Raw genomic sequence first — 17,915 nt, 5'->3', positions numbered from 1 at the left:
GTTGGAAGCAACCTCTCGAACTCTCTAGCCCAATCTCCTGCTCACAGCAGGGCTAACTCCAAAGCTACAGTGTGTTGCTCAAGGCTTTGTACAGCCAAGTCCTGAAAATCTCCAAACACTGAGACATCGCCACCTCTCTGGGTACCTGTCCCACCACTTCACTCTCATAGTAAAGGATTTTCTTTTTCTTAATATTGAATCAGAATTTCCTGTATAACAGCTTGTGACCATGACCACTGACTCATGGTCTTTCACTATGTACTAATTAGATTTAATATGTAAGCCGTGAACAAGCTAAGCAAACAGGTTCTTCTTTAAGGGTGAAGAAACTTGTTCCTTAATCACAATATTGGATATCTAGAAGAAAAGGATTACATTTTTTTGCCAGAGATTAACCTACCGTGCATACTGGGGTCCTGTGGAATCATACCACTGGCTGGAAGCAGTGATGTCTTCATCTCGTATCGTCCCTTCATGCATACCCAAAGGGTAACGGCATATAGCTGAAAACGGGAACACAAGCAAGTATAAAAAAAAAAATCAGTACCAATTCTTTTTAAATTGCCAGACAAGTTTAATTAAAAAGCTATCATGCCTAGGGAATAAACATGGTAATGATAAAATAGAGAATGCAAATAAAAAGGATAAAATACTTCATAATTACCATAAACTGAAACTATAATTAATGAAATACACTCAGAGTTAGTATCATTCAGCAGAGTCCTGGCAAGCCAAAAACTTTACAAAGAAACATTTTAAGAACAGGAAATCCAAAACCATGCTAGTGTTACCGGTTGCATGGACCTATTTTACAATGAAAAATTATTTATCAATAGTGATGTGACATAAAAAAAGAAGCATTTGTTAGAGGTTTTTATTCTTCTCCTGGAATAAACTGGATGCTTGACTTGTATTCAAATAGGAACAATTGTTATCTTCACCAGTCCAGTAACAAGTGAGAAGTTAAGCAGCTTCTATCACAGATGACTAGACTACCTTATGGAAACATCTGCACTGTCAAGTCACTGCAGATTAGAGCTTACATTTGAGCCCAAGCCCCTGACCATCCACACTGCCCCATCCTGGTCTGTTCCCTGCCTCTAGCCTAAATCGAAGCAAGCATTTCTCTCCAGGCAGGAGAAGACTCTCAAACGTGGTACCTCCAGGGAGTACAGACCCAACTGGCTCAAGCCACAGAGCTCTACAAGCTCAATACACCAAAGACCGTGCAGATGTAGCTTACAAATCCAAGCTGGCCCGGCTCTCTCCCCTGATACAAGTTTTTAAACATGTCTTGGAGTATTAGAGAAGTTTCAGAAAACTCAAACTCTTAATTAAGGCTTAGTATTCAAAACAGGCAAGCAAGATATTTTTGTCAGACTGACATCAACAGCAGATTAAAAAGAAAGTTATATGGGAATAAATCATGAAACAATTAAAAGACAAAAACATAGTCCCAGAAAAAAAGTAAATGGACTCCACTATACATTTTTGGTCTTTGTCCTCTGAGCTCACAGCAGCCCCACCACAACAGCCCCAGCTCCTCCCCTGTCTGCAGTGACACAGGGAAGTGCCAGCACATGCTCCAGTCACTCCAGGGTGGCATGCGTGGCGGTTGGCATCCTCACTGCCAGGCTGCCTGCTGCCCTACCAGCAGTTCTGCCTGCCTCTCCCTCAGCCAGCACACTGCCTTGGGTGCCTTCCTCACGTCTCTGTCTCAGAACTTCTACCCCTGTACCAAACCTGCATAAAAGTGTTCACCGGGTTCAGAGGCTACAAGAAAAGACAGAGGCATAAAACCTTGTTATTACCACCATACAGAATAAACAACTGCAGGCCAAACAACTACCTGACAGATTTCAGTGTAGAAATGTTTGCGGGGTTTGGCTGCAGCTGTTGTCAGGCACAGTTTCAATGAATGCGTGATGTTGCATATATTCCTAAATAATCTTGTAAAGGAGATAGGCAGTGAAGTGACAGTGTTTGCCAATGATACCAGATTATTTAACATAGAAAAAAGCAAGTTACAGGAGTACATACAAAACAAACTAGAAAACACCATTACAGCACTGTCTGCATTCATGGTCAGATGCCAGTCAGATATGAAATAGAACTCTTACTCCTTTGTTCTCCCATCAAAAGGCAGAGAAGGCAACACAGATGATGCAAAAGGAGAGACCGGCAGTCTCATCATTACAAGAGATTACGGAAGTGAAGTATAACAAAGATCATTTATATCCTGAACAATTACTCACTGTCTCTCAAAATGCCAGAACCAGGAGGCATCAAAAGACCAGGTAGCAGAGTTCAAAAAAAAAAAAAATGTACACATCCTTAATCTCTTAAACACTCCAAATGCCAAAGGTTCACATGGGTTCAAAAATCAGCTAGACAAACTCACAGCTGCCACAGGCAAACACACAAGCACTAGCTCAGAAAGCTCCTACACAGCAGGCTGCAGTGAGGCAAGAGCGTACCGGGGGTAAAGCACTGCTGCGTGGTTACCCATCTGTCCACTCTTCCACAATCTGCAGGAATGGGACCCTGCTGGAGTCAGCAGAGCAAGCTGCATGGGCCTCTGCTCTCACCCAGAACATTCATGCATATGTCTGAGGTTTCTTAAGAGGCCTCTTTACAGAAGAATTCACCAGGAGGCAACTGGTGTCTGGCTGGGATCAATCATGATGATTGTGGTTGCTGAAAGCCAACCTAGAGCTCTAATCCTGCTCCAATACTGAACAGTAAGTTTAGTAAACTGAACCAGCCTTGACTGTCTTCACTCCTACCTGCCCCACCACAGACCAGTACGATCCGATCTACTGCTGGAAAGCTAGTATGTTGCTGAACTATGGGTAAATATCTGAAGATTTTCCAAAAGGGTTGAGTTGTCATCTGAAAGCAGAAAGTGGTTTTTTTGTGTTTCTGCAGTGGAAGTCCTGTCTGGTCACACTTCATTTAAAGGTCTAGTGCACACCCTGCAGCAATGCCAGACAGAGAGCCGGCTAGTTGGGAAGGACTCTGGGGGACCAGGACTTATTGCAATCCTGAACAAAACTCAATAGGGCACAAACCCAGGGCTGGCAGATGGAAGCCAAAGTGGCCCTGGAATCGAGGGATGCACTCCATGGGTGGCTGTGGCTCTCACCAAAACAAGCAGCACAAGGCTATCACCAAAATGCACATCCTCTCGAGCAAAACCATCCTTGGGTTCTGTTCAGGTGCCACCAGGACTCCTGCTTAGACACCCCTGACCCTTTACTACACACTCAGGGACACACATACACACGCCACGCAGACAGACTACACTGAGGCTTAGAAAACCGTCACAGCTCACCCCTGTTAGTGAGGTCAAACAACTGATGGTAGGCAAAACAAATCCACAGGATCCTTCCTACATAGGTCTGAAACCATCCACAAAGCAGCCCCTTTGGTTTAGAAGGCAATACAGCAGGGGCTTCAGACCACTCCTGGAGCAGATCAGGTGAAGATAATCAGAGCCTGTGGAGGGTCATGCCTGAGGAGCATCAGCTGGGCTATGGGTGTGCTGGAGTCTTGGTGGGAACAATAGGGCATGGCCCCTTGGGCAGAGAGGCAGCTGTGGGAGCTGAGAACACAAAGCTGCTTGAGGAAGTCGCAGGCAGAACTGAGAAGTGTGAGCAAAGCTACATGCTTATTTCTTGGTGGAAGAGATTACTGCAGGAGGGTGGGACCACAGCCCTGTGCTCAGAGCCCACCCCACCTCCCAGGATCTCGTGGTGGGGGAGCTATTCCTGAACCTTCAGGTGTGCTAACCTCTCTGCTCACCACCACCAAAAAGAATCTGTGTGTCACTGACCCTCTAGCTGCTCTCTTCCCTCTTCTTCCACTAGAACATCAGAACCAGATGGCAACCGCAGTTCAATGTTGGACATATGCTGGGGGAGGACAGTGCAGGGCATAGCTGTGTAATGGGGAGCCCAGGAGTGCCCACTGAGCTCCCCCACAGGCCTCACCACTTCTGGCTGGTTGCAGCACCACCTCAAGCCTCTGCAGATGTCTACAGGTCGGAGGAGGGTCAGAGCCAGACACAGTCAAAGGGCTCCAAACAAACAGAGACAGACCCAGCAGGGCAAACCAAGGCCTCAGGGTAGCACTGCTGCCTCACCACACCTTCAGCCAACCTGGAAAAGGATTAGACTCATTTATTTCACACTGCCTCCAGCTCAAACCACCTAATTACAGGTATTTTTGCAACATATTGCAGACCATTATCTTACTTATCTCCATCATGATTATAACTTGCCAAATCCTGTAGGATAAGAGGTCATGCCCTCCACAGGGACTCATAGGCTCATATCCCTGTCTCCATCCTAGCTCTGTGCTGGGTAGGGATTTTCCACCTTTCGTTCCATGCTTCTCTCTCTAGAACCCCTCCTGCCGGCTGGAGAGCTGGGGCTTATGCTTTGCTAACCAGAAATTTACTTTCCACAGTGAGCACAGTATCTCTTAGCCAGTCTAGAGCTAGGTTTGTCCTGCAGGCCACATGGTCAAGTGATGAAGAGATCATCAGGGTTCAAAACAGGCCTGGTGAGAGCATGGACCTTCTGGGTGGGCAGAGAAAGGAGTATATCTATGTGCCTGTGCCCTCCTGGGACTGTCAGAATTGTTTCACTCCAGTACAGCTGTCAAGTACAACTGGTGAACGCAGTCCAGAGGAGGACATTCAGGGACTGATAGTGATTACATTTACATGCATTTGTTATGCTTATATGTTGTTTTCAGATACTGATCTCTGGGGGATTTTGTGTGCTGCCTCTGTTTGCAAAAGGCAAATGATGACAAAATTGGGGTGGGATGCAGTTGCAAGGATGCAGGCGTGTGGTGCCAGTGTAGGTGCCTGGGACCCTCTGCCCAGGCTCCAGCTGCAGTTTGCCAGGGGCGCTGGTCTCCAGCAGCTCCTCTGGGACAGCAGCCAGGCCCAGGCATGTACTTCAGAGACACTGGGTCCTCTGGAGGTACCACTGGGTACTGATGGTCAGACAGTGGAGAGCTGCCTGAAAGCCTGAGAAATTTTGACACGTGTATGAGCACGACCTCATCAGCTAAAACAAGAGAATACTTTTAATAAAAATCTGGTGTTCTCCGATGAGATGAAGATTCACCATGAGAGGGCAAAGAAAGGCTGAGAATGAACATATGAAAGGTGGGAGAATAGAGTCCTCTCCCAGCCTGGCAGCTCCCTACCAGGGTTGACTTCGGTGCCAGATGGCTCAGGCAGTGTGGCCAACAGTAGCATGCAGAAGATCATGGTAGCAATCGGAGGTGCTGCGCAGGGTCAGATGGGTGCGAGTCCTTCAAAGACAGTGGCTGCCATCTACATTTCTGAAAGACAAAGCAAAGAGAGAAGATGAGAGTCCTCCAAAGACAGGACTTCTCTGTGCTGCAGACCTGCTGTGTTGTCATTGCCTCGTGATGGGTTGGACAATCTCCCATGCCTTTGAGAGTGTCTTGACCTCAGCCCTACTCTGACCCATCACCTGATCAGAGGCTTAGAGAAGAACTAATGATTGCCTGACTACCTATACCATCTCTAAAGCTATTAATACAATTCAGCCTTTAGGAGCTCAGCTGCCATGACTACTGTGCAAACATGCTCTCTTAACTGCTCTTAAACAAGTCCAGTGCAAAGTAATCTCTCCCCCATCGATTCTTCACTTTCCTTATTATATTAACAAGTCTCGAAGCTGCATCTACAATGAACCTGGACAGTCCAGCCAGGCTCCCCCAATGGGGCTTATCCACCCAATGCACACCTCTATCTGTACCAGCTGCCTATTCCAAGTAGCCAAGTGGGCACTCTGGAACTTGTCACACAACCTTAAGATAAACTTCTAAAACAAGGCAAAAATAATCTCTCCCTACATGTCCACATTGCTGCCAAAAGAACATGTGCACTCACACATGCAAGCACTTAATTTCCTGTTTGGAAACAAGGAAAATAGCAAAGGGCTTAAACACTGGCAATTTCAATGGAAAGCCATGATAACACCTAAAGGAACACAAGGTCGTATCGGCAGTTATGTGAATTCTCTGTGCCCACATTCCCTACAGCGAGCCTCAGGAGGTTCCCATCCTAGAAGACAGCTTTACTGAAGGCAGGTTAGAGGCTCAGTCTCATATTAAAGCGTCAGGCAAAAAGAAAACAGAATCAATAAATTAAAAGTTGCCAGGACCAGAGGGTGTTTGCTCAAGAATCCTCAGAGTGGTAGTAAAAAGGCAAAATTGAATATTAGGATTTGCCAGTAAAGGAAGAGAGGACAAAAAAAAAGGGACCATCACTATGCCAGTGCATACACACTTATAAGAACGACCAAGTGTCAGATGCCATTAACTCAGAGCTTTGTAACAAAAGGCTGTGTTTTTTCCACCCAACATAATTAAACTACACAAGTCACAGCCATGAGTTGCCCTGGATACCAAAACAATTGGATATATTCACAACAAAGATACCTTCGGATTTAAAAAATCTGTGGTGTAAAACCTTTGGCTCAGGAAATCCCCCAGCCGCAGATTGCCAGACACCGAGAAGCTAAATCAGGGTTAGAATCACTGAGGCTTGCCCTGTTTTTATTCTCTTTCCTAAGGATTTGCTACTGGCCATTGTCCCTGCTAGAATCCGTCAGAAAAGATGGCTCTGAGCCTGAAAAAGAACTAAGGGCCTTCTTGGGAAAAGAGCCAAATGCTCATGCAGGAGGGGAAATTAATGATTGGTGGATGCTGTGCCCAGCCATGCAACAATACAAGCAAGCCCAAAAAAGACCTTATAATTGCCAAGCCCCCTCCTGCTTCAGCCACCTCTTGTGCTCCACGTGAGCACCCCAACCAGGGCTGGGAGAAGGGTGACCACAAGGTTCTGTGATTTTGTGGCATCGTGGGTGGTGAGCGTGCAAAAGCAAAGCACTGGAGAGAAAAGACAGCCCATATCTCAGCAGGAGGGTCTGGCAATCAGAAAAAAGGTTTTGAGCAAGCACTCTCAAGCTGCATGCACATCCAAGGTCATCTTTCCCCCCTTAAATGGAGGGAGGCGATCTCAGATGCAAACACACCAATTCCCACCATCCCATGACAGACTGCAAGTACCATGGAGCAGAGAGAGATTTTGTAGAGACATTTTTGCAGCAGAGTTTGAAGATAGACCTGTCAATCTATGCAAGTGATTTGCTAGGGTGCCCTCGAGGCTCCCAAAGCAGGACTCACAAAGGGACCCATGAAGAGCTTGGCACAAGAGGAGATCACCCTCCCACAGGGCACGAGAAAGGAAAGTGTCATGAACGTTAAGGCTTTAACTTTAACCATGTTCTTGAAGGTGGTGATGGGAAACACAGCAGAGCTGTTTGATGGTATATGGGGTGCCCTGACCACAACCCAGTTGTCTGCCCAGATTGCTTGTGCTATCTGGGTAGAAGATCCTTTCCCTGGGTCCCCATGCTGGACCAGCCACTGAACAGAGCAGCAAGTTGCTGAGGAGATCCTGGTAGGAGAACTGCAGCTTGGAGACATCTCCCAGGTGACCTCTCCCAGAGAGGATCAGGCATCTGTAAAGGCACAGGCTAGCTCCCACCAAAAAACACCCTTGGATTTCCCTCTAACTAGGCCAGGGGTAAGGGAAAGGGTGGCCAGAGAGCACTGAAACAGCAACTGTACATTGCTAGGTGAGGACGAGAGCCCACTGTTGAAGCAAACCAAAATAAATATGAGAGCAACTCCCGACATCACTGTGAGCATTCAAATGCTTTGGCTTCCCATTTGAACCCAAAGCCCAGCAAGGGAGGATGAAGAGCACACAGGCAGATGCCTGCAGCAGAGCACAGGGATGGAGGAGCACCCACCCTCTGTCACCAGCACAGAGCTCACAGCCTGTCCTGGATCAGCTACTGCCCCGAGCGAAAAGTACTGAGCTGAGTCTTAAGCATAAGGATTTTGCTCTTTGACAAAAAAAAAGTAGTTGTGCTGTTTGTCATCCTCTCAAAACAACGTGCGAGCATGTCATGACAACGGCCACAAGTGTCACAGCAACATAATGTGATGTGTAACACAAACAGCAACATTATCTCATTCGACCAGGTACAGACCAAACACCACAACTTAAGTGCCCATTTGCTTTATGCAAAGCTCAGGTCATGTTCTAAATCACACCTATTGTATTGCCGCATAGCCAGTCACATCACTGAACCGCTTGAATACAGCCATCAGAATGTAAAAGGCAACAGGAGGGAAGAGAGAATGGGGTGGGGACAAGGAAAGTCACCCAGAGATGCCCCAGCACCCCACCAGCTCCTGCCACTGAGCCAGCAACCAGCGCTCGACGACAGGTAAGGGCCGGGACACACAGTTTTCTGTCCCACCCTGCTGCAGCCAGCACCCTGTGAACCAAGGGCTTCTCAGGACTTGATGGGCATACAGAGCTCAGCAGGGCAAGCAAAAAATGGTGTGGCACGGGAGGAACTGCAAGCCAAAACTGGAAGGTGTGGCCATAGAGACCAGTCTGGCCTCTGGTAAAGACAAGGAAACCTTCAGAGCTAGCTCTAGAGCTCACCTGTCTGCAGCTCTGTGCCTACAAACGCTGGCTTTGAATTTGGCCCTTGCCTAAAGAGTATCCAAGATGAGCAGGATGAATCCTCTTGGGATGTGTTTATCTCCACGGACAACAAAGGGAACCTAAATGGCTGGCCTGGACTAGCCTCATCATTCCCAGGTGGCCACAGTTTGGCAAGACAAATTCTCACCTATGTGGCAGTGACAAATTATTTCCAGCGGTTCAGCCCTACGCAGGGACTCCAGCAGCTGCATTCAGGCTGTGTTGGGTTTGCTCTTCCCACCACACTTTGCTCCAGGTCCTGGACCACCAAAGCACATATTTGGGAGTCCCAAGAGAGGTGCTGCACACAGGGAGCAAACAGTGTCATTCCTCATCTTCTAGTGCTCCACAGCAGCTGTTGTTCTCTTGAGCAAGGTCACCAAGAGTGTTTTTCACCTCTGCCTCTTAATTTAGAGGAGCCTCAGCTCCACTCAGGAGCTTGAACTGCCGGAAACCGCTGTTTGAAGAACTACCAATGTTGATTTCTGCTGAGTCTGAATCTCAGCTAGTAGTAGATTGGATTCCCAAACTGCACACTTCCCACTGCTGGAACACACTGAAATATACTACTAAATACAGGCCTCTGTACAAGCTGCTTGGAAATGATTTGTTTGGGGTAGTCTACTTGATACTTCTCTTTGCAGCTTTCAGCCACATTAGAGTCCCTTGCTGTATTCACGCCTTTCTTCCTGACCTGCCCACACATACACAGAAAGCGCCAAAACTACAGCACAAGCCCTAAACCAGCAAAAACAGGATTAGCAACATCCTCACAGAGACAAGAAAGTGTTAAACTCTGTTCTCGGGACTGAATGGATCAAGTTGCTAATTGCTAACAGCTGGCTGCAGGAGAATAAAATCCTGTTACAATCATTGTGAGAGTGGAAAAAAAAAATTACTTGCTGAAAAAGTCACTAAGAAATGCAAAAAAGGGCAGTTTTTCCCAATATACCCAGCAGATACCACGTCTAAAAAGCCAATCCATCTCTCTGCGGAGAAACAACTCGCTGTGACCCAGCGCTGTCCCCAGCGCAGCGCGGGGCGCCTACAGCAAAAGCACAGTGGGCACAGGAGGGAGCTATTCTTTAGTGATGTGCACTAAGAAGGTGGGACTTGGAGCTCCTCCAGGTACTGTCCTCCCTCCAGAGATCCATTATGGAGGTCTGGCGTGTTTGCAAGCCTCTCTAGATCCCAACTGAAATGGGCATTTGTTTTAACTGGTTCCTTCACAGATCATTACCTCGGAGCGGGACCTTAGCGTTTGCTGCAGGAATCCCATTACAGATGCACAGGACTGCGCCAAGAAACGCCACGGCCACGATCAAGACTCATAGCTGTGTGTACGATGCACTCTGTATATATTACAAGAGGATCTATCCTAAATCAAAGTATCCTCAGAAGAGGTTCAGGAACAGTCAGGAGGACTGGACGGTATCTCCTAGCATTCCTAAAAGAATTCAAGGAGGAAACAGCAATGCTACTAATTGGGACAATATCTGAATCCTGAAGAAATAGAGGCTGGAAAGTGTGATTTCCATTTTTTCTGGCTCCAGAATGATGGTGGAACATTTCCCTTTGCCTCAGAATTAATCTGAGATACCCCAAACCCAGCAGTGTTCCTCTGGAGTACACACTTATAACGCATGCAGCTCCAGTTTGGACCAAACAGAATTTGTTGATGAAAACGCTTAGCAGAAAGGATTGTGATCACTTCTTAAAATGTTTTGCTTATTTTACAATTCAAATACTTCTTGCTGCTGGTATCAATTAAGATAATTAAATAAGATAATTAAGATAATTTAAGAGGGCTTTTAAGACCCAGTCAATTCCTCCCTATACATTCCTATTTACCATTAACAAAGAGTCTCCCTTTGCAACTCATCTCTTAAGGAAAGGCAGTCTCTCCTAATGAAACCAACTGCCCTAAGATTGGAAAAAGCAGAGCAAGGCTGCTGGCCTGAGAAGACGGCCACCCACTCCAGCAGAGGTGCTGGAGGGTGAATGGAAGGGGCCAGTACCGGGACAGCCATACCACATGTGCAGGAGCCCTGCGAGAAGGCAGCAACAAGTTTTTCTTTAGGTGAACTCAGAGCATGGTCTCTCTGGTCATCCCTAGATTCAACCAACCAGGCAGCATGCAGAGAGGTCTCTGCATGGCACCTGGACAAACCAAGTGCAAACAGTGACGCCAAAAATCAACATGCTGGACAGTAACAGGAGAGCTGGGCAGGCCCAGCAAGATCCTAGCATGAAGCGTGAGGTTGCAACAGGAGATCCTGGATAGAGGCACCACCAGAGATGGTCAGAAAGAACAAAACCCCATGGCAATGTTAAGAATGTGGTTGGGGACATGAGGCAGGAACAGTGACCCCACAAGGTGATATCCAGAGCAGCAACAAGGCTGGACAAATAAGCAACCAGATGTTAGGTGAAAGGATTGGGTTAATCAAGATGTATGTGAGAACTAAGATACAGCAATGGGAAAAGTGAGACAGGAATAGGCTCCAGCATGATATTTGAGGTGTCATTAGGAGACCTGTCACCACAAGAGACAAAAACAGCACATGGGCCTAGGAAAGGAACCACAATGTGTGGAAGCGGCACCACACATCTGGGTCTGAGGCAGTGGCAGAATAGGAACATCAAGGTCCGGGTATACTTTGTGGTCACCCTCTTGAGGGGTGGGTGACAGAACTGCTGAGGCAGGTTTGAACTTCATTTTCCATGAGCCACCTCACTCTTGCTCGATTTTAGGAAAAAAACAGCATTCCAGTCACCCATGACACAGCCATTTAACACTGGGAGAACGTTCAGCCCATGGACCCAAGCATGAAGAAATGCGTGCCTTACCTACAGCCCAGAGAGAGCTGCAGGTGTTTTTGCAAAGGAGTTGGAGACCCACAAATCCTCCAACATTTTCCCTATTGCCTGTTGGCCAGTCCCACAGGAATGGGGTATCCTTGGTTTGTGACACTGAACAGAGCACTTTTGTCACACAACCAGATTTATAGATAAACGAACAAATGTAATTTAATCCATCAAAGTAACAAGGCCAAAATTAGAAACCATTAGAAAGGCCAAGCCAAAGATAAGGAAATGCAATTCCTTATACTAACAAGGGGTGGTTCTTAGCTCAACAGTCCAAAAACACAGCTACCCTTCCCCACCCACCCCAGGGTGAGGGCACTCCCTGCTTATCTCAACTGAGGAACCTGGAGGTACTTCCCACAGCCCAGGCAGCGCTGCCAGGCATGCTGCGACTCCACAGGGGACGTGAACAAACACCATCCCCGGGATCTGTAAATGCAGCAGCAGGGGCAGGGAGCGCCTTGTGCACTCCAAAATACACGTTCCCTCAACTGAGGGGCAGCCTCCAGGCTCCAGTCCCACTGTTTCTGTATGACAGAACTGGCAGGAGAATAGAAGATGTGCCACAAATGAAAAGTTCCAATAACCTCCTTTCTCCTTGCCCAAAAGCAGCAGTGGTCACTGTCCCTTCACCAGAGCTTCCTTCCCATGCAGAATGGCACCAGAGAGCATCTGGCACACTGACATTTTCACCCGAGTCCTTACACCGGTATCTCTCTCCAGCTTTTTTTTTTTTTTTTTGAGGAGGTTGCTTACTTTTTTTTTTAAACTATCCTTAAAACATAACTACAAGTTAGCAATAGTCCTCTGAAGACCTACAATCTTCCACTGCGAGAGTCTCACATAGCAACCATATATATGACATGTTAACCACAGAGATGACAGATGGAGTATTAAGAGCACTCCATCTAAACCACCTTCCTCCCTCCCCATTCTCAAGGGGCTCCACCATAACCTTTTACTTAACTGTACTCAAACTTGCATTCAGAAGGAGATCAGGTTACCGAGACGCAGAATTATTTGGGCTGGAGGAGGTCCTCAGGAGAGCATCTAATCCCACCTCCTGCTTAAAGTAGGGTTAGCACCAATTTCAGAGCGGCCTGCACAGGACTTTGTCCAGCTGGGTCTTAAAAAGCTCCAAGGACAGAGGCTCCCCCACCTCTTTGGGCAATCTCTTCTACTGCTTGACTGTCCACCCAGGGAAAACTTCACCCCTCCTTATGCCAAAACAGACCCTCCTGTTATTTTCAGTCAATGATCACCATCAACCCTCCTGCCACACACCTCAGTAAAGAGCCTGTTTCTGTCTTGACAATCCGCTCTTAGTTATCCCAAAGCCTTCTCTTGTCCCAGCAAAACCACCCTGGCTCCATCAGCCTCCTCCAATGATGCCAAATTTCAGTTACTTAATATTTTCTCTCAAGTCAGCACTAATGAGATTGAGGCTCCATCCAGACAGTAGGACAGCTCTAGCTGGATTTTGCTATGACTCCCACTGGCTTCTTCACGGGCAACCTAAGGAATAACTGAGTTTGTCCTGTACTGACACCAGAGCATGGCTGGAGCACTACTCCATGGCCCTCTGTTTAGGGACCGCATGGATCACATTCCCACTGGTAACTATTTTTAAGAAGTATCAGGTGGCACTTTCTAAATCAACTTATTCAACACAGTACGGATCAGCAAAATGGAAACGGAGATATGCCACCTTCACACAGTGAGAGAGCAGGGATTGGTTACACTAACAGCAAATAAAGACCAGATACCACCAAAACTGCTCAGGAAGGTGTTTCTCAGCTCAGAGCCCACCAGGTACCAGTGAGGCACCCAAGTAGAGCACAAAGAATATGCCAGAGATCAGACCCTGCCCAGGGCAAGGGGGACCTGCCTTCACCGCTCTGCCCAGGAGCTGCCCTGGGGACCCAACACACTCCTGCTCCCAAAGCAGAGCCTCTTCTACCTCTCGGGAGCAGCAGTGTTTGGTCAACAGCAGAGAACTTAGTCAGGATCCAGGTATATGATGTCAATGCAGTTACTTTTGGCAACTGGTACAGGAATCTCATTAAAAACCACAATCTGAAGGCTTTTCGGACGTGATCTGCTTTCCATCAGAGCACATGGATCACTGGACACGTTCTTTCTTTAATTTGACATTGATTTACAAATGCACCAGCTTCCCCAGATCTTGCTCTGGATGGAGTTAGTCTCAACTGCCTGTCAGTTACCTGCTCCTACTTTATTTTAAAACACTGCTACAACACTTATGTTTTCCCAAACTTCTGGAACTCCTTCGGTCTTCCCAGATTTATTACACATCAGCAGCCAGGATTCAGAAATCTGCTTCGCCAATTTGTTTTAAACAAACAGGTTCCAATCTTGCTCAAGTTTCAAAGACTTAAAAATGTTATCTCATGTTTAACACCCTCCCTCATTACCAGTGCAATGGAAGGTATTTCGATATCCTCTTAAAGGAGAGTACATCATCCAGCTTCTCCCCAAACACAGGAAATGTTTTACTTCTCAGTATTGTTATTAGCAATCAGTTGGTTCTTTTAACCTTTCCCAACAATATAAACACCATTGATGAAATTTATTTTGTTATGCAGATATTAAAATATTTCTCACTGCCCTGAGATGTATTTGCTATGCTATTTCAGTTATCTTTAGCTTTCCTTATTAATTGCCTATGTTTCAAAATACCTACTTTACAATAACAGCTACTTATCTACAACTCCCCCCCCCCCCCCCCCCCCCCCCCCCAAATTGCTCCTAGTGGACTCTTTTTAAAAGATACAACATGATTACTGGGGCAGACTGTGCAAAACCAGAAGAGAAGCAAACAGTCACCTATAACCCAGCACCGAGCTGAGAAGCTGCTGGTTTTTGCAATGGTGGAAGCCAAATTCTAAGAGATGGTTCAATGAAAATCAAACCAGAAACTCTATTTTGGAACATCTATTAATGTAGCTGGCCATCTAGTTTCCACCAAACCAGCAAAGAAATGCTGATACTACCAAAAGTGATGTTTCATGAGTTTTGTAAAATGCCTCTTCGTGTTCATAAAACAAAAATTCAGTACACCTGTCACTGGCACACAGACCTTGCCCTTCGCTCCAGACTACTGGCTCTCCTGTAGTCTTACCAAAAAAATGTTTATAAATGTGAAAAGTCACACCACACACCTCCAAAGAGACAGCAAACTTGAAGAAGCTTTTCCAATATCAGAAAGAAACAAAAATTATCAGCACTTACTGCATTCCACAGATTGAAATAACTCCAAATACCAAAATGCAGCAAGCAGAAAGTGTTGCTGCCCTCCCACAGCACTGGCCTGAACCCGAGGGGATACAGCAGGTTGTGTCCTCAGTGGGTACCACATCTTCAGAGGCTGAACAGAATGACATCGGTGCACCTAACCAAGAAAGCTAAGTCTGGGTACATACAGCTGTTACATTCTGCTTGAGCAAACTTGGTTTACTACACAAAGTTTAATTTATGGAGTGCCTGGCAAAGATGGGAGCAGTGAGTGGCAAGACTTCCTGATAAGCTGAAATTGCTGCATCAAGCCTGAAGCCTCCAGTAAGGATTTCCAGGCAGGTCCAGCCATGTTCTGCTGGGTTTACTATTTACTAGTACAACTCTAGATGATAAAATTTAACTTCTCATGTACAGAGATGAAATTTCTATTAACTAAATGTTCCAGCAGAATACCTGGCATGACTACAGATAGTTCAGAGAAGATCTTTGCTTACCACAATGTATTTCAAGCAATCAAACCAAATGTTTTGCTTACAAAGGAAAAGACAAGAACACTGAAAAAGCTCTAGCAGCATTTCACAGCTATGGAAAGCCAGAATGGCCGATCCTGATCAAATTTTCTCAAGACAGACCAGAAAACAGGAGCCCACAGACAAGTAACAAGATGTAGCAATTACACAGAAGGCAGGTAGCTGCAGGAAAATCCTGGCATTGTTTGAGGCAAAGAGGAGAGAAACAGAGATGAGGGGGGAAAAAAAGAAATATGTAAAATAATGACCCCCGGACCAAAAAAAGGACCCCATTTACCTCTTTTCCATATTGAAAATGAACTGAAATTAAAAAACAACAAATTAAAACTGAGGAAATGAAATTCCACCGCATACCATGCGCATTAAGCCTCTGGGACATATTGCCACAGAGCAATGTGGGAGTAATTCAATAAAATATTGGAAGTGGATCTACATAATAAGAACATCTGCGATTCCATTACCAGTGCAAAAGAAAGAGTACACTGGATATAAATTTTCATCCAGCCAGGCATAAGCAAACCAGTAATTAATGTGACCAGAAAGCTATCTCCTACAGAGGCAGGTTATTCCACATTTGTCTGCATTCAAGCTCTTGGGCTTTCATGTGCAACATGCCAAGCAGCCGCAGTCTGAGATAAGATGGGTGCTTGAGTAGGTGGGCTGTGATCTAATCCAGTTTGGCAAGCTTCGCCTCTGTGTATAGAGATCACGTTTCAGTTTTCGGCGGCTTATTGTGCAGTTTCTCAAAAAAAGAAACAACACTACCTACTTTTTTTTTTTTTTTTAGCAGCAATTATCCTTCTGTGACACAAAAAGGGGCGATGAAATTTCAGCCAAATCTATTAAATAAATACCTGCGGAGCAGTGAGCAACCCTGGAAGGCTTTGGTGGAAACACGGCTATTTTGGAAAGTTCTCAGCACCTGAAAAAATGGGTTTACTGGGGAAATAATCAGATTTTATTTGGAAGGGCTGCTCCTGGAGAGCCCCATGGTTAACCCTAACAACAAAGATTCTCAGAAGCAGCTTCCTGCATAGTCATACTCCTGTGTTTTAGGCTAAAACGTGAGTCTGAGAAAGTTTGACAGTGACAAAAATTGCAGTAGGTGCATCAGGAGGGGCCGGGGAGGTCGGCATCTCCTTGGGAAAAGAGATGAGCAAATGCAGGCGACGTGCAGCCACAAAACTCATGCGGGGCAGGATCTGCTGGGGCTCAGAGGACTGGACCATGTCCCCCCCACTTACCCGCTGCCCACAAGCAACTTGCTGCCAGTCCCCTTTCTGTGTATCTGACTCAGCCCTAGCCCTGAAACATTTCAGGCAAGCATGTCTGAGAGCTCAAACACCATGGGTTTTCCCCAGAGAACCACAGCCCCTGAAACCACTTTTGCCTGGGAGAACATCATCCAGCTTCACATTTCTACCCAACAAAAGACCCCATGGGTCCCAGAGGGCCCCGGGCATGCAATGCTGTGGGAACACCCGTGATCTGTAAACCCCATGGGAAGAAAAACAGGGCGCAAAGAGCCACCGCCTCCCTGCCAGCCCAGGAAGGAAAGCCTTCACCTCCCAGCGCTGCCACCTCTACAAACCCCCTCCATTTCCAGGAAGTCTCCAAACACATTTGTGCTTTAGCCAACGACAGAAACACACACAGGAGAGCACTGATAGCAAGCTGAGAGCCAAGTTAAGCTGGAAGGACCCTACCTGCCTTGTCTGGGGCCTGCTGAGCACAGAGAACAACTGCCATGTCTCTTGTGAACTCCATAAGTTGAGCCAGGCTGTAGTTTCAACATTCCTTGCAACTTTCCACCAGCACACATGATATGTTCAAACTTGAGTAACTCCTCCCTCCTCCCTCCCTCCGCACACACAGACAGGCCCAGGAGATGGCCCTGCCTCTATCATCCCAGTTCCTATAGCAACTCCTGACCGAGCAGATGGAAACAGAGCTGTTTTCTAGGCAAGTCTGCCTTCTTGGATTCCTCCTCTCTTCCCTGCTGTTGGCCCCTCCTTGCTCCAGTGCTCTCCCCAGGGGCTGCTCCATTGGCATTTGGCCCAGACTTCGCCTGGAGGAAGGCCAAGCTTTGAATTCATTTAGTAAAACCACAACATAAAGCAGCTCTCCTGCTCAGGAAGCAGAGCCCGTGTAGTCCCAGGGGCAAGCCAGGCCCCGGCACGGCTCCGCAGGGCTAGCTTCCACCTTCTTGTTTAACACAGCTGCCTGCGCTCACAAGAAAAATCCCAGCAAGGGCATCGCCACGCCGTGCTGCTCACACTCATTCTTCACCCGCCTGTCTCATCCATGGGGGAAAGGTAAAAAGCAAAGACAGAACTAGTAATTTATTAAGCAAGTCCAGTCCACAGGGTTATTGCAACCAAAAAGCAGACTGAGGGCACTTCCCAGGCATTTGGACTTTTGCTTTTTGCTTTTCCTGGAAGAGGAAGAGCCCAGCAGTGACCACAGGGCTCAATGCACGTTCATCACAGCAGCTCACCCCTATTGCTTTCCTCATGTTGGGGTCCCACAGGAGTGAAGATTCACCAATGCAGCCGTCAGACAGCTGCGCAACATCACATTCATTTCCTTTTCACTTAAAAATACAGAAATCGAGAGAAAATACAAAACTCAATAGCAGAATG

At 46.7% G+C, this 17,915-nt stretch overlaps 1 protein-coding gene across 1 annotated transcript in view; it reads right to left on the bottom strand.

Annotated features, from left to right (window-relative positions):
- The window catches only part of LOC309679424 (discoidin domain-containing receptor 2-like), a 46,253-nt gene extending 29,188 nt beyond the window's left edge, over positions 1 to 17,065 (bottom strand). The window contains exons 1-3 of the mRNA XM_082492734.1: positions 16,980 to 17,065; positions 5,224 to 5,361; positions 401 to 503 (exon numbers count right to left, since the gene is read on the bottom strand). Of these exons, the coding sequence (XP_082348860.1) occupies positions 401 to 503; positions 5,224 to 5,287 (167 nt within the window). The 5' untranslated portion in view covers positions 5,288 to 5,361; positions 16,980 to 17,065. The remainder of the gene's footprint in view (positions 1 to 400; positions 504 to 5,223; positions 5,362 to 16,979) is intronic.
- Between the last annotated feature and the right edge of the window lie 850 nt (positions 17,066 to 17,915).

The sequence above is a fragment of the Vanellus vanellus genome (genome assembly GCF_965231255.1).
Source record: "Vanellus vanellus genome assembly, chromosome: 18".
NCBI lineage: Eukaryota > Metazoa > Chordata > Aves > Charadriiformes > Charadriidae > Vanellus > Vanellus vanellus.
The sequence above is the reverse complement of the archived record's forward strand: the minus strand, read 5'-3'. Positions and strand labels throughout refer to the sequence as shown.